Genomic DNA, 15,307 nt, shown 5'->3' on the forward strand with positions numbered 1-15,307 from the left:
ATTTTTCCTAATTGTTGTATTATTTATTGAGAGAGGGCTATTAAAAACTCTAATTAATGAATTCATTAGTTTAGTTTCTCCCTATAGTTCTATCAATTTTTGCCTCCTGTATTTTGAAACTTTTTTAGGTACACATGTAGGATTATTCTATTTTCTTGATAAAGTGACTCATCATTAATGAAATGACCCTAGCAGTACTTTTTGGCTTGAAATCCATTTTATCTGTTATGAATATAATTATACCTTATTTTTCATGCTTAGATAAGTTTCTACCCTTTTATATTAAGCCTATTGGTGTCTTTTAAGTGTTTTTCTTGTAAATATGTACTTGGGTCTTTTTTGTCTAGTTTAACAATCTCTACTTTTTTTTTTTTTTTTTTTTTTTTTTTGAGACAGAGTCTCACTTTGTTGTCCAGGCTAGAGTGAGTGCCGTGGCGTCAGCCTAGCTCACAGCAACCTCAAACTCCTGGGCTTGAGTGATCCTTCTGCCTCAGCCTCCCGAGTAGCTGGGACTACAGGCATGCGCCACCATGCCCGGCTAATTTTTTATATATATATATCAGTTGGCCAATTAATTTCTTTCTATTTATAGTAGAGACGGGGTCTCGCTCTTGCTCAGGCTGGTTTTGAACTCCTGACCTTGAGCAATCCGCCCGCCTCGGCCTCCCAAGAGCTAGGATTACAGGCGTGAGCCACAGCGCCCGGCCTACAATCTCTACTTTTTAATTGGAGTGTTTTTTGTTCTTTTGTTTTGTTTTGTATTGAGACAGGGTCTCACTTTGTTACCCAGGCTAGAGTGAGTGCCGTGGCGTCAGCCTAGCTCACAGCAACCTCAAACTCCTGGGCTCAAGCGATCCTCCTGCCTCAGCCTCCCAAGTAGCTGGGACTACAGGCATGCGCCACCATGCCCGGCTAATTTTTTCTATATGTATTAGTTAGCCAATTAATTTCTTTCTATTTGTAGTAGAGACGGGGTCTCACTCAGGCTGGTTTCAAACTCCTGACCTCCAGCAATCTGCCCACCTCGGCCTCCCAGAGGGCTAGGATTACAGGTGTGAGCCCCTGGGCCCAGCCTAATTGGAGTGTTTAGTTCATTTATATTTAATGTAACTGTCATATGGTTGCATCTAAATCTATTCTTTTTTTTTTTTTTGAGACAGAGTCTCGCTCTATCGCCCTGGATAAAGTGCAGTGGCGTCAGCCTAGCTCACAGCAACCTCAAACTCCTGGGCTCAAGCGATCCTCCTGTCTCAGCCTCCCAAGTAGCTGGGACTAAAGGTTTGTGCCATGATGCCCAGCTAATTTTTCTATTTTTAGTAGAGATGAGGTCTTGCTCTTACCCTAGCTGGTCTCAAACTCCTGACCTCAAGCAATCCTCCTGCCTTGGCCTCCCAGAGTGTTAGGATTACAGGCGTGAGCCACTGTCCCCAGCCTAAATCTACTATCTTGATATATCTTTTCTATATGCCCATTTATTTTTCCCCCTTTTTTCCTTTTGTGACTGTGTGAATTACGAACCTTTTAGCATTTAGTCTGTTTGAATTTTCTGTTACACCTTAGCACAGGGGCGAGAAACTTTTTCATGTTGGAAGGCCTTGTTAATTTAGCTATAATCAAATAAGGCCACATTCAAGAAATTTCAATTAGGTATAGTTAAAAATGTACATTATTTTGCAAAAATCTAATACTATATACTTAATAATTTCAAACAATGAAAACTTTTATTAATTTTAAAGTTAACCTTTTAATGACTTTGTGTCTGCTTTTTGTTGGAAAGCATTTGAATATTCAGTTGCAGCATGAAGGTCGCAGTTTCAGTTGATGGCCTAGATGGGTATCAGTCATTTGTGACCTTAGGGGCATCTTCATTAGGGTTAGATAGGAGAATGTAGATTCGATGCAATAAGTGATCGAAAAGCAAGAAAGCATTTTTTGGGCATGTTGCCAAAGGTGTAGGTATTCTACTACATTTTTCCATATTTCAGTTGGATATTTCTTGGCATCAAACAATGACTTTAAAATGTAATCTACTTGGCCAGGTGTGGTGGCTCACGCCTGTAATCCTAGCACTCTGGGAGGCAGCAGGATCACTCAAGGTCAGGAGTTTGAAACCAGCCTGAGCAAGAGCGAGACCCTATTTCTACTAAAAATAGAAATAAATTAATTGGCCAACTAAAAATATATGTAGAAAAACTTATTCAAGATGTGGGGGTTGAAAAAGAAATTAAAAAAATTAAATAGAAAAACATATTTTTTAAAAAAATATATATATATAAACTTAGCCGGGCATGGTGGTACATGCCTGTAGTCCCAGCTACTCGGGAGGCTGAGGCAGGAGGATCGCTTGAGCCCAGGAGTTTGAGGTTTTTGTGAGCTAGGCTGACGCCACAGCATTCTAGCCTGGGCAACACAGTGAGACTCTGACTCAAAAAAAAATTTTTTTTAAATAATAAAATGTCATCTACTGAGAGCTCAGTTAATTCCATCTGTAGTTCTTTGGGTGCCTTGGTGACACCAACTAGGCGAGGCTGCAATGCTGATTTGAGTGTGATGTCAGGATCCTCAAAGTCCGCGAGCCTTTCATTGTGTTCTCCAATCAATAGGCTGTAACAGCTGCGTGTTCTTCAATGACTCGCATATATCATCCTGCTCATCATTGACCTTGGCTAATGGGGGGAAATGTTCACCCGGAATTTCCTTTTGCAAAAACGTTTTGGAAAAAGATATCTTTTTTTCATAATGCTTGGATTTTTCGCCACATAATATCATACATAGAGTCAGTTTTACCTTGTAAAGAAATTTTCAAGTTGTTTTGATTTGACATGATATCACATGGAAATGCTGCATTCCTATAGAAATCTTCTTTCAATAATTCATATTGCTGATTTTATTCTTCGTAAAATTTATCTGTTCTTGCAGAGATAAAATTTTGGCTAACACCTGTCTGTGCCTTAGCCAATGCACTTTAGAATTATACCGAAAATTCACACTGAAGACCTCATCATTCAACTTTAGCATGTTAGGAAACTGACAGTTACATTTTGCATGCATATAGTTAAAAATACTTTTAACTTGTTGCAAAGTGTAACTTAAAATAGTAGCTATATATTCACGAATATGCCTTCGATAAGAAAAAAAAATAGTAGCTTTAGCACGGAGGTTTTGCTAATGGAAGATGCCATGAAAAGAAATGAGAGCATCTGGGTCTGTTAATGCAGACTGTTATCTGTGCAGTAAACCCTTTGTGTTTTCCTGTCATGGAAGGTGCACCATCTGTACGTACACTCACTACATTTACCAAATGCGGTCCAACTTCATGACGTTTTTCTTTAAAGTTGTTGAAGATATCTATTCCCTGTGTGCCGCTCGCAGGAGTGCCAAAGCAAGTAACTCTTTGTACCAAAGAAAAATCTTCTGTTATGACCCGAATGAAGTATAAAACCTGCACTGAGTCAGTGTATCAGTTGATTCATCCAAAGCAATAGACTAATATCTATTTTCCTTTTGAAGTAGTGTGTGAAGTTCTGTTAACTTGAAGGTTCTTTCGTGCTACTGATTAGTTCTGGTTCTCCTTGAAAGAGGCAGCTGTTTGTACTTTGAAACATTATCAGGGTCTAAGCATCCTACAACTTCGACAATGTATTCTTTCACAACTTCCACACCACTGAATGGCTTCCCTTTTCCCCCCACGTATATAAGCTGCTTTATAAGTTACTTCAGGGGCATTATTTCCAGGTCTTATTGCTACTTGAAAAAATTACCTTTGCTTTTGCTGCTTTTCATTTTTTAATTTCTGCAATACAACCTTTCATACCTCTCCAATTTAAAATATTTGTGGTCCTTATGAGTTGTAATGCTGATGAGCATTAATGTTGATATTGCAATATCACAAAGCAAGCAAATCATCTTATCTTTAGCAGAAACAAGATAATATTGCATTTCCCAACCTCATTAAAAACTGTTTTTTTCCTTCAATGTTCTCTTGGTCTTCTTTGACATAACGAGCTATTAAGCAGACAGAATTAAAAAATACTGTTGAGCTGTGCAACTATTCACAAATTCCACTTCAAACAGAAACACAGTGCACTGTTGTCAAAAGCTGATAACAGGCCAGGTGCAGTGGCTCACGCCTGCAATCCTAATCCTAGCACTCTGGGAGGCCGAGGCAGGTGGATTGCTCGAGGTCAGGAATTTGAAACCAGCCTCAGCAAGAGCGAGACCCCGTCTCTACTATAAATAGAAAGAAATTAATTGGCCAACTAATATATAGAGAAAAAATTAGCCGGGCATGGTGGCATATGCCTGTAGTCCCAGCTACTTGGGAGACTGAGGCAGCAGGATTGCTTGAGCCCAGGAGATTGAGGTTGCTGTGAGCTAGGCTGATGCCATGCCACTCACTGTAGCCTGGGCAACAGAGCAAAAAAAAAAAAAAGTTGATAACAGGCCGGTATTGTGGTGATTCACGCCTGTAATCCTAGCACTCTGGGAGGCCGAGGCGGGAGGATCACTCCAGGTTAGGAGTTTGAGACCAGCGTGAGCAAGAATGAGACTCTCATCTCTCCTAAAAAAAAATAGAAAAAAATTAGCTGGACAATTAAAAATATATAGAAAAAAAATTAGCTGGGAATGGTGGTGCATGTGTGTAGTCTCAGCTACTCGGGAGGCTGAGGCAGGAAGATCGCGTGAGCCCAAGAGATTGAGGGCTAGGCTGACGCCATGGCACTCTAGCCTGGGCAACAGAGTGAGACTCTGTCTCAAAAAAAAAAAAAAAAAAAAAAGCTGATAACAGACCAGCATACTCAACCCTCATAAACCCTCGCCAACCAGCCTCATAGAGTAGTGTAGTGTGCTATAAACCCCACGATAAACACATTGTTATTATTTATTAAAGAGTCAATAGTCTTTTGAAGAAATTTATATATGTATACACACTCTTATGTATATGCAAATAGCTAATGTTTTTCAGAGGTCTTTTATGTTTCCTACATATTTATCCTTTCTATTATTTCTTGTTTCTTCTTCCAAACGTTGGCTTCTATCTGGTATCAATGTCTCCTACCTGAGTACTTAGCATTTCTTGCAGCACACGTCTGCTATAGAGTAATTCTCTCAGCTTCTGTCTACCTAAAAATGTTTTTTGTGGTTTTTTTTTTTTTTTTTTTTTGAGACAGAGTCTTGCTTTGTTGCCCAGGCTAGAGTGAGTGCCGTGGCGTCAGCCTAGCTCACAGCAACCTCCAACTCCTGGGCTCAAGCGATCCTCCTGCCTCAGCCTCCCGAGTAGCTGGGACTACGGGCATGCGCCACCATGCCTGGCTAATTTTTTTTTCTATATATATTAGTTGGCCAATTAATTTCTTTCTATTTATCGTAGAGACGGGGTCTCGCTCTTGCTCAGGCTGGTTTCGAACTCCTGACCTCAAGCAATCCGCCCACCTCGGCCTCCCAGAGAGCTAGGATTACAGGCGTGAGCCACCACGCCCGGCCTAAAAATGTTTTTATTTTGCTTTCATTTCTTAGGGTTATCTTTGCTGGATGTAGAGTTTTAGGTTGACATTTTTTCTTTCAGTGCTTTAAATGTGGTTTTCTTCCATTGTGTTTTGGCCTCCCTTGTTTCTGGTGAGAACTCAGCCATCATTCATATCTTTGTTCCTGTAACGTAGCCTGTCTTTTTTCCTTCCTACTTTTAAGATTTTGTCTTTGATTTTCGGTAGTTCGGCTATGATTTGCCTTGATGTGCTTTATATGAGTTTATCCTGTATTCACTGAGCTTTTTAGAACTCCAGGTTAATATCTTTTATTAGCATAAACATAAAAAAAATCTTTCATCAGTTTTGGAAAGATCTCAGCCATTATCTCTTCTGTGTTTTTTCCCATTTCTTCTGTCCTCTCCTAGAAATCTAATAACATTCTTTTTAGAACATTTGATACTTTTCCACAGATCTTAGCCATCTGAGTTTTTCAATTTTTTTTCACTAGTTTTTCTGTGTGTTTATCAGTTTGGATAACTTCAGCTGTCTTTGTGCTCACTGATTCTAAATGAATTCTTTATTTCTGACATCATCCTTTTTATTTGCAGTGTTTCCATGTAGTTGGGGATTTTTTATAGTTTCCCTGTCTCTGTCCTGTATGCTCGTGCCTACTGTCCACCTTTTCCACCGGGCTCTTTAGCACACTGGCCATCATTATTTTAAAGTCTGCATCTGCCCATTCCATCATCTGCTTCGTCTCTGAGTCTCGGCTTCTGCTGTCAGTGTTCAAGTGCCTCATAATTTTTTATCGTATTTCAGACATTTTGTGTAAAGGAACAGAGATTGAGGGAAATGAAACTTTTCCCCAGAAAATGGTGCAGCGTCCTCCTGTGGGGCTGGGAGAGTGAGGGGCTGCGTCTGCCTCACCTGCAGTTCAGGGGCAGCGTTTGCTGGAGTTCATTCACCGCTGGCTTCATGTTTTCACAATGGAACCAGGACTTGCCCTTCGGCAGGGTTTGGGATTTTAGCCCTGGTAAAATTCCAAGGATGTCTTTTTTTTTTTTTTTTTTCCTTTTTAAGACAGAGTTTCACTCTGTTGCCTAGGCTAGAGTGCCGTGGCATCAGCCTAGCTCACAGCAACCTCAAACTCCTGGGCTCAAGCCATCCTCCTGCCTCAGCCTCCCAAGTAGCTGGGTCTACAGGCATGCGCCACCATGCCCGGTTAATTTTTTCTATATATATTAGTTGGCTAATTAATTTCTGTCTATTTTTAGTAGAGAGGGTCTTGCTCTTGCTGAGGCTGGTTTCAAACTCCTGACCTTGAGTGATCCTCCCGCCTCGGCCTCCCAGAGTGCTAGGATTACAGGCATGAGCCACTGGGCCAGGCCACAAGGATGTCTTGATGATTTAAAGGCCCCAGCTTTTGGGACTGTGGGCGCTCTCTCTGCTGCCAGGCTTTGGGCTACTGGGCGTCCTCTGCGGTCCTGTCCCACCTCCACTTCCAGGCCTCAGGGGGTCTCCACCTTGCTTCTTCCTGCCCAGTCGTCTGCGGGGTTGTGTGAGAGGGTTGGCAGGTGGGGCAGAGGCATCCTGCGCTGGAGCTCTCTGACGTTCTCTGTCCCGCCTGCCCTGGCGTGGCCATGAACTTCCACTGGCTTCCCTCCCCATCAGCCTTGGGGATCTGCCCTCCCGCCACCACCACACCGCCAGGATCAAAGCAGCTGTGGCCTTCTTCCCCCAAGAAAGGGCTTGCCGCTGTCTGCCATTTGACTCATTTAGGATCCTTTGCCTTGTTGGCTCTCAGATGACTTTCTTTTCAAAAACACTTTTTTCCCCCAGTTTCTTTTGGAAATTGTCAAGCCTACAGAAAAATTCAAAGAACAATACAATTATCATCCACACACCCTTCACCTAGATTCACCAGTTGTTAACATTTTGACACTTTCTGTCTACTTACACAAGCGTGGGTGTGTCTGCTTTCATCCTTTTTTCCCTGAACCATTGAGAATAAGTTGCGACCGTGGTAACCTGGATCTCCTACAAACAGGACATTCCCCTGCACGACTGCAGTTGAATTGTCCCCCTTAGAAGTTTACCACTGGCACGACAGTAGTGACTGGTGCACACAGTCCATAGGCTGTCCGTAAAATCTGGAAACGTTGGCAAATATATGTGTCATTGTCAAGGTCATCTTCAATCTGTGAAAAATAATAGTATCTGCATTTTCAGAGTGATATTTTAATTTCCTCCAAGTTTCCTTACAACATCCTTTCTAGCTGACTTTAAAAACCCAAGATCCACTGAAGGCTCAGACTTTGCATATCACCTGCCTTTTTACTTCTTTTCATCTGAAAAGTCCCACCCTTGTGTGGGAGACCTTTTATGACAGTGACGTTGAGCCACATCCAGGCCAGTTTTTATAAAATGTTCTACACTCTGGATTCAGCCGTATGTTTCCTTGTGATGCTGATTAAGAGAAATCAAGGGTCAAGTTTTTCCCATGAAATAACCCCCATGTTTCAGTGTTTCATAGGCCACTCAGGGCCCAGGTGGGGGCCACCTCCATGCCGGCCTGCACCTGCTGGTCCTGGCCTCCCCGCCCTCCTCCCATCTCCCCGCTGCCCCTCCCCCTCAGCCCAGCCGTGGCTGCTGGGCAGTCCAGGCTCCCAGGGCCGGAGTGGGTGGCAGGCCTTCTGGCCAGGCTCGCTCACAGTCTGCCCTGCCTTCCAGATTCTGGTACAGGTCAAAGAGGTCCTCTCCAAGCTGAGCACGCTCGTGGAGACCACACTCAAAGAGGTGCGTGTTGTGGGGCAGTGGCCGGGGGCCGGGGCCTTGGTGGGGCTGGGGGCGCCCTGGCTGGGGAGGGGCCACGGAGCGCAGGAACTCACAGACCCACCTCCCTCTCTCCCTGACACCCCCACCCTGCATCTTTCCTCCTGGACATCCCTCCTCTTCTGCCCTTTCGGTCACTGTCCCGCCCTCTTTCATTTGTGTCCCCTGCTCATGCCTCTTGCATAATTCTTCTCGGTCTGCTGCGACCTCCTGCCCCTCGCCTCACCTCTGCCCCCTCCCCATGTCTCTCTCTGGGCCCCTCCCTCTCCGGTGGCCTCTTTTCTTCCAGACAGAGAAGATTACAGTGTGCGGGGACACCCACGGCCAGTTCTATGACCTCCTCAACATATTCGAGCTCAACGGTTTACCCTCCGAGACCAACCCCTATGTATCCTTCTCAGCAGGGCCACCCCTGCCCCTGGATTCGCGGGGAGGGTGGGGGGCCCCGGCTAGGGCAAAGGCGTCGCCCTGGAAGGAAGCCCCCAGCACAAGGTGCGGGTGGAGCAGCAGGCTGGCCTTGGGGGGCTCTGGGCTCAGACCGGCCACGGCCAGTCCCACGTGCTGCGTGACCTGGGCTGGGGGCTCAGTCTGTCGTGCCCCGGCTCTTCTGCATCTGTCACAAGATACCATCTGAACAGAAGCAGGTTACCTCGCCGCTTGGTGCCTCAGTTTCCTCACTTGTAAAAGGGGGATAATAATAGGGCTGATCTCACGGGGTTCTGAGAGGAGCAGATGAATTAGGACAGGGCTGGCCCACGCTTGATGATGTCACTGTGCTGTTTGCTTGGTAAATGGCCGCCGTGTGGGGCCATCAGGCCTATGCATTGTCGAGAGGGCCCATGTCCCCTCTGGCTTTGGGCTTCTTCTTGTGGGGAGCTGACTGCTAGTGCCTCCTGTCATCATTGGCTTTCTGAGAATCGGGGAAGGTTGGGGTCCTCAGGACCGTCCCACTGAGGCCCAGAGGCTAGGTGGCTGGCCAGAGCCACACAGCAAGGACAGGGACAACAGCCCAGAGACCCTGAGTCCTCACTCCTTGGGCCATGCCGACACAAGCCTTGGGTGTGTGGAGACCAGGAAGGAGCAGCCCCTCTGGCCCCTCTGCTCTCCCACACCCCACCCCTGCCCCTGCCGTGTTTTCCTTAACCGGGCAGATATTTAATGGAGACTTTGTGGACCGCGGTTCCTTCTCCGTAGAAGTGATCCTCACCCTTTTCGGCTTTAAGCTCCTGTACCCAGATCATTTTCACCTACTCCGAGGTGAGCTGAGTGGCAGGAGGGTCTGGGGCCATTGTGGGGACCTGGGTAGGGCACTCACTTTGCCTTCTGTGAGCCTCCATTTTCTTAACCCGAAAGCAAGGATAATAGTTGCAGCCATGATTTATTTGGAGCATCGACTGAGGTCATGCCCAGGGCTGCCTTGTGAGGTTGAGCATGTCGTGTGCTGCACAGTGTCATCACACTGAGGGGCGGCACTCATATCATAGACAGCATAAATGTGCATGCATGCTTTTTTTGAGACAGAGTCTCGCTTTGTTGCCCAGGTTAGAGTGAGTGCCGTGGCGTCAGCCTAGCTCACAGCAACCTCAAACTCCTGGGCTCAAGCGATCCTCCTGCCTCAGCCTCCCGAGTAGCTGGGACTACAGGCATGTGCCATCGTGCCCGGCTAATTTTTTCTATATATATTAGTTGGCCACTTAATTTTTTTCTATTTATAGTAGAGACGGAGTCTCAATCTTGCTCAGGCTGGTTTCGAACTCCTGACCTCAAGCAATCCACCCGCCTCGGCCTCCCAGAGTGCTAGGATTACAGGCGTGAGCCACCGCGCCCGGCCTGCATGCATGTTTATTATGTCCATTTTCCAGCAGACGCAGGCAGGTCTTAAGGACCCCTGTTTTGTAGTTTGCACAAGGATATGAAACAGGCTCCTGAGTGGCCTGACTCCGGCAATGAAGCCGAGCTGAGGAGCTGAGGGAACAGACCGGGGGCTGGGGGTGGGAACAGGGAGACGGGTGAGGAGATGGGAGAGCTGCCTCAGATGCGGGCTCGGGCTCAGATTCGGGCTCTCTTGACTGAAGTAAAGCCTGGAGGGAGGAGCGGAGGCCAAAGGGGCCCTCCAGGTTTGGGGCTAGAGCAACAGAAGGGCCGTGGCTGCCACTGACGGAGACAGGGAGTGGCCGGGAGCTGGGAGGCGCCAGAGACGTGGGCTGGGGTGGGGCGCGGCAGCGCCTGGCACGCGCGCTGCTCGGGAAGCCCCCGAGCGCCTCATCACCGGAGCTGAAGAGTGGGACAGGCAGGCTCTTAGCAGGCTCGGGGCTGAGCAGCTCACCGGTCTCGCCCAAGGCCCTGGGAGAGACAGATGCGGCCGGGACGGGGGTGGAGGGGGCTGTTTGTACAGGATGGAGCTCTGCGCTGGCCGGGCCTGGCAGATGCTTTGTAAATTTTCCTACATTTTGTCGTGATCCCGCTTGGTACCTCTAGCCTGGAAGGTCTGCGGGGGAGGGGGGGGCCTGGGAGTCCCTGTGGCCACGTGCCTGTGGATGTTTCTTAGCCTCAGTTTGCTCCTCCAGAAAATGGACTGAGAACAGCGTCTGTACCTCGTGGAGTTTCTGTGAAGGGCCAGTGGGCTGAGCATGGCCGGGCAGGGGACACTGATGGACCTGGAGCCTGAGGTTTCCCTTCTGTCCCCTTGTCGGCCAGGCAACCACGAGACAGACAACATGAACCAGATCTATGGTTTCGAGGGCGAAGTGAAGGCCAAGTACACAGCCCAGATGTACGAGCTGTTCAGCGAGGTGTTCGAGTGGCTCCCGCTGGCCCAGTGCATCAACGGGAAAGTGCTGGTGAGGACGGCGCCGGGGACCCGTGCGGGTGAAGTGCGCCGGGTTGGGGTGCCGGGCCCTCCCCTCACCGCCGCCTTCCCCCAACCCCCAGATCATGCACGGAGGCTTGTTCAGTGAAGACGGCGTCACCCTGGACGACATCCGGAAGATCGAGCGGAATCGGCAGCCCCCAGATTCAGGTGACTGGTGGGGTCAGGTAGGCGGCCCGTCCCCTCGGGGCCCCAGTGTCTGCGGCGGCCGGGGCTCAGACCTCAGCTCAGCTGCAGCCCTGCCCTTCGCGTCGTGCTCTTGGCGAGGAACAGCAAGACTGAGCCTCAGTTTCCTCCCCTGTAACACGGGGGCCTGCGCCTCCCTGCTGGGGCCATGCTGGCAAAGGCGTCAGTGACCACAGCGCAGGGGGAGGGACGTGGTGAGCGCCGAGCACGCCTGTCCTTGTTTACTCCTGAGTTCAACTGCCGAGCCCTGAGAGAAGCGCTGGGGCCCCCATTCTAGAACGGGGACAGATGGCAGCGAGTATTCTCTCTCACACACGTGTAAGTGCTGTGGAGGACACGGACAGGGTGGAGCGCTGCTGGGTGGCCAGGGAGGTGACATTTGAGCTGACACTGTAAGAGGTGCTGTCGTGCACGGAGCCTGGCAAGTGCGTTCCAGGCACGGGAGAGGGTCCCTCGGTGAGGAGAACGTGGCGGGTGGAGGGGCAGCAGAGTGACTGCAGTGGGCAGGGCTGACGCTGGACATGAGATTACCTGGGCTGTGTCCTGCAGAGTCCTGTGGGCCTCGGTGTGGAGCTTGGGCTTTGTTCCCAGGGCACTGGGGAGCCACAGAAGGCTTCAAACAGGAGAGGGACCCAATCTGATTGCGATATTCCGAGCTCTGTCTGGCTTCAGGGCCCCAGTGGATTGAGTGGGGTCTGGAGGGAAGAGCAGTGGGGAGGTTGTGGGGGCAGAATCACAGTCACATGTCCTGGCCCTGTCCACAGTGATGTTCCCTGCTGGACCCCCACCCAGGCTGTGCCTGGGGGCAGCTCCTGGCTGGGGCAGGATGTGGCTTGTGAGTGCCCACCCCTGGTGGCACTTGTCCCTGACAGTTCCCTCCTCTCCCACCAGGGCCCATGTGCGACCTGCTTTGGTCAGATCCACAGCCACAGGTGAGTCTGGGAGGTGGTGGGAGGTAATTCCAGGGCTGGCGGGTGTGGCCTGTGGATGGAGCAGTTCAGGGGAGTGACAGTCACCCTGAACCCCTGTCTCTCCCGCCTGCCCACCCCCAGAATGGGCGCTCAGTCAGCAAGCGCGGCGTGAGCTGCCAGTTTGGGCCTGACGTCACCAAGGCCTTCCTGGAGGAGAACCACCTGGACTACATCATCCGCAGCCACGAGGTCAAGGCCGAAGGCTACGAGGTGGCACACGAAGGCCGCTGTGTCACCGTCTTCTCTGCTCCCAACTACTGGTACGTCCCACCTGCCCCACCCAGGGCCTCTGCCCAGGCCACAGGCTTTTGTCTTTGTTTTAACTTTTTATGATGGAACATGGCAAAGACCGCCGAGAGCTGATCCGACAGTTTAATCAGTGCCACTCACCGTCACCAGCCTCCCCAAGCAACCACCCGCCCCACCCCTGGGGAGGGTCACCGCAGACCCCGGGCCTCTCGTCTTCCTGCCATTTGTTCCCCAGCACGCAGTTGACAGAGCCACTTTTCTTTTTTTTTTTAGACAGAGTCTCACTTTGTTGCCCAGGCTAGAGTGAGCGCCGTGGCGTCAGCCTGGCTCACAGCAACCTCAATCTCCGGGGCTCAGCGATCCTACTGCCTCAGCCTCCCGAGTAGCTGGGACTACAGGCATGCGCCACCATGCCCGGCTAATTTTTTGTATATATATTTTTAGTTGTTCAATTAATTTATTTCTATTTTTGGTAGAGACGGGGTCTCGCTCAGGCTGGTTTCGAACTCCTGACCTTGAGCAATCCGCCCGCCTCGGCCTCCCAAAGTGCTAGGATTACAGGCGTGAGCCACCGCGCCCGGCCAGAGCCACTTTTCTTAATAACCACAATACCACCTTCACACCTTTAAGAAAGGGAGTGACAGTCCCCTCCGCTCCCCACCAGGTCCCATGTGCAATTCCAGGTATCACCTGAATCTTCTCCAGTTCCGTTTCTCCTCGGCTCTCGTAAATGTATTTCTTCAGTTGCTTTCTTCCAGTCAGGACCCAAATAAGGGCCACATTTCAGTGGCTTTGCCTGTGAGGTCCCTGTCCGTCCCCCACGCCCCGCCCCCTCTGCCATGCGTATTTGCTGAAGACACCAGGCTGTGCGGGCTGCAGTCACCTGGGCTCTGGACTAGCTGACGCACCCGTGGTGCTGTGGGAGGCATTCCTCTGCCCCGTGTCAGGTGCCTTCAGACACCAGGCCCAGTCTTGGAGGGGCCCTGGCCCTGGCTGGGCCCTGCTCCTCGCCTCTGCATTCCCCTTTCCGTCCCTGTCTGTCCGCCAGGGCCCCCCCACGCCCCTCCCTCTTTCCCTCTTCTCTCTCCGGGCCTCTCTGCCCTCTTGCCTCCTCCCCCGCCCTCCCCACTCTCTGTCTCTTTCTGTTTCTCTCTCTCTCCCCCACCCTCCCCTTCTCTCTTCCCTCCTCCTGGTCTTTTCTTGAAGCCCCCAGCCACCGTCAGCCCCTGACCTCCTGTCCCCTCTGCTCCTGTCCCCACAGCGACCAGATGGGGAACAAAGCCTCCTACATCCACCTCCAGGGCTCCGACCTGCGGCCCCAGTTCCACCAGTTCACAGCAGTGGTGAGTCAGGACTAGGGGGAGGAAGCCCAGCGAGACCACGGGGGGGGGGGGGGGGTCTGCACTTGGGTGCTCAGAGGCACCCCGGAAGCCGGCTCAGTTCTGACTCGCTTGTCCGTCCGTCTGCCTCTGCCCCCGCAGCCTCATCCCAACGTCAAGCCCATGGCCTACGCCAACACGCTGCTGCAGCTAGGAATGATGTGAGGCGACCCACGGCGGCCTGCGTCCCAGGGCCCCTCCCGGCCCCCAGGCCCCAGCTGGTGGGGGAGGGGAGGCAGAGCACGCCCCGCCCCGGGGCAACGTTGGACCCCCTTTTACTTTGTAAAGTTTGTATTTATTCCCCTTTAGGTTTGCAGAGGGGTTGGGGGCAGAGTCAGGGCTGGCTAGAGGGGCTGTGCCTGGACAGAGGACAGAGGCGGAGCAGCCGGGGCTCGGGGCTCAGCCAGGGCCTTCTGGAGGGAGGCCGGCCTCGGGCGGGGCGGGGCCACGTGGCTGCCCTGCCCCCTCCGTGCATGGCTCCCCCCACTAAAGCAATAGGGCCCCGCCATAGGAAGACCCCCAGAAAGAGGGTCATCAGGGAGGCCTCGCCCGTACCCCTCCAGGAGCCCCGTGATGGGGCTAGACTGGGCCCACCCCCTCCCCAGCTATTTTATGTCTGTAATTAAATATGTTAAAATAAAATCATTATTGTACGTCAGCTTGTGTCGGATAGTGCAGCCTCTCCCCCGGGGGCTGCCAGCATTGGGGTAACCCTTTTTCCCGGAGAACCCAGGGAAGGGGAGGCCACACGGTCCCACCAGTTGTCTCGTGTCTGCCTGGCCTAGTGGGCTCTGGGAGTGTCCTCCTGCCCCCGACAGAAGGGCCCCGCCAGCCGTCCATCTCGGACTCGGGGAGATGTGGTCCGGGGCGGGCCGGTGAGGACGGGACGGCGCAGAAGCTGGGGGCAACCCTCACCCTTTCCTCCACCTGTCCCCGCCAGCCAGCGCTCACGCCCTGCCCGCGGGTGGACCCCTCTCAGGGTGGGCCCAGCTCTGGTTCTTGACATCATGCCACGACACAGACATCTCCAGTGGCCAAAGGAGGGGGATCTCTACCACTCCCCCCGGCCCCGTGCACTGAATCCCACCCGGGGCCGGCCTCGGCCCTGCAGAGCCCCTGCTTCCAGGGCCGATCCTCTGGCCTCGCTTGCTCTGGGGGGTGCAGCGTGCAGGCATTGTCCACAGGCAGATGACACCTGGAGGGCGGAGTCCAGTGAGTATTTGGGGTTCTTTGGTGGCCTCCCAGGCAGAGAGGAGGTGACCGCAGTCCCAGTTCTGCTTGGGCATCGGGGTGCTCTTCTCTAAGGCCCGTCAGTGCTGCAGTAAGTCGCCCGCCTTTGGGGGGGGCGCTGCG

General features: G+C 51.2%; 1 protein-coding gene across 1 annotated transcript in view; it reads left to right on the forward strand.

Moving 5' to 3' along the window:
* PPP5C (protein phosphatase 5 catalytic subunit) overlaps positions 1-14,612 on the forward strand; it is a 36,465-nt gene extending 21,853 nt beyond the window's left edge. Inside the window, exons 5-13 of the mRNA XM_012761486.2 lie at positions 8,199-8,264; positions 8,590-8,688; positions 9,452-9,557; positions 10,998-11,140; positions 11,232-11,319; positions 12,247-12,287; positions 12,408-12,586; positions 13,837-13,918; positions 14,057-14,612. Coding sequence (XP_012616940.1) covers positions 8,199-8,264; positions 8,590-8,688; positions 9,452-9,557; positions 10,998-11,140; positions 11,232-11,319; positions 12,247-12,287; positions 12,408-12,586; positions 13,837-13,918; positions 14,057-14,119 — 867 coding nt within the window. The 3' untranslated portion in view covers positions 14,120-14,612. The remainder of the gene's footprint in view (positions 1-8,198; positions 8,265-8,589; positions 8,689-9,451; positions 9,558-10,997; positions 11,141-11,231; positions 11,320-12,246; positions 12,288-12,407; positions 12,587-13,836; positions 13,919-14,056) is intronic.
* The last annotated feature ends 695 nt before the right edge of the window (positions 14,613-15,307 follow it).

Source organism: Microcebus murinus, chromosome 16, assembly GCF_040939455.1.
Source record: "Microcebus murinus isolate Inina chromosome 16, M.murinus_Inina_mat1.0, whole genome shotgun sequence".
Classification (NCBI taxonomy): domain Eukaryota; kingdom Metazoa; phylum Chordata; class Mammalia; order Primates; family Cheirogaleidae; genus Microcebus; species Microcebus murinus.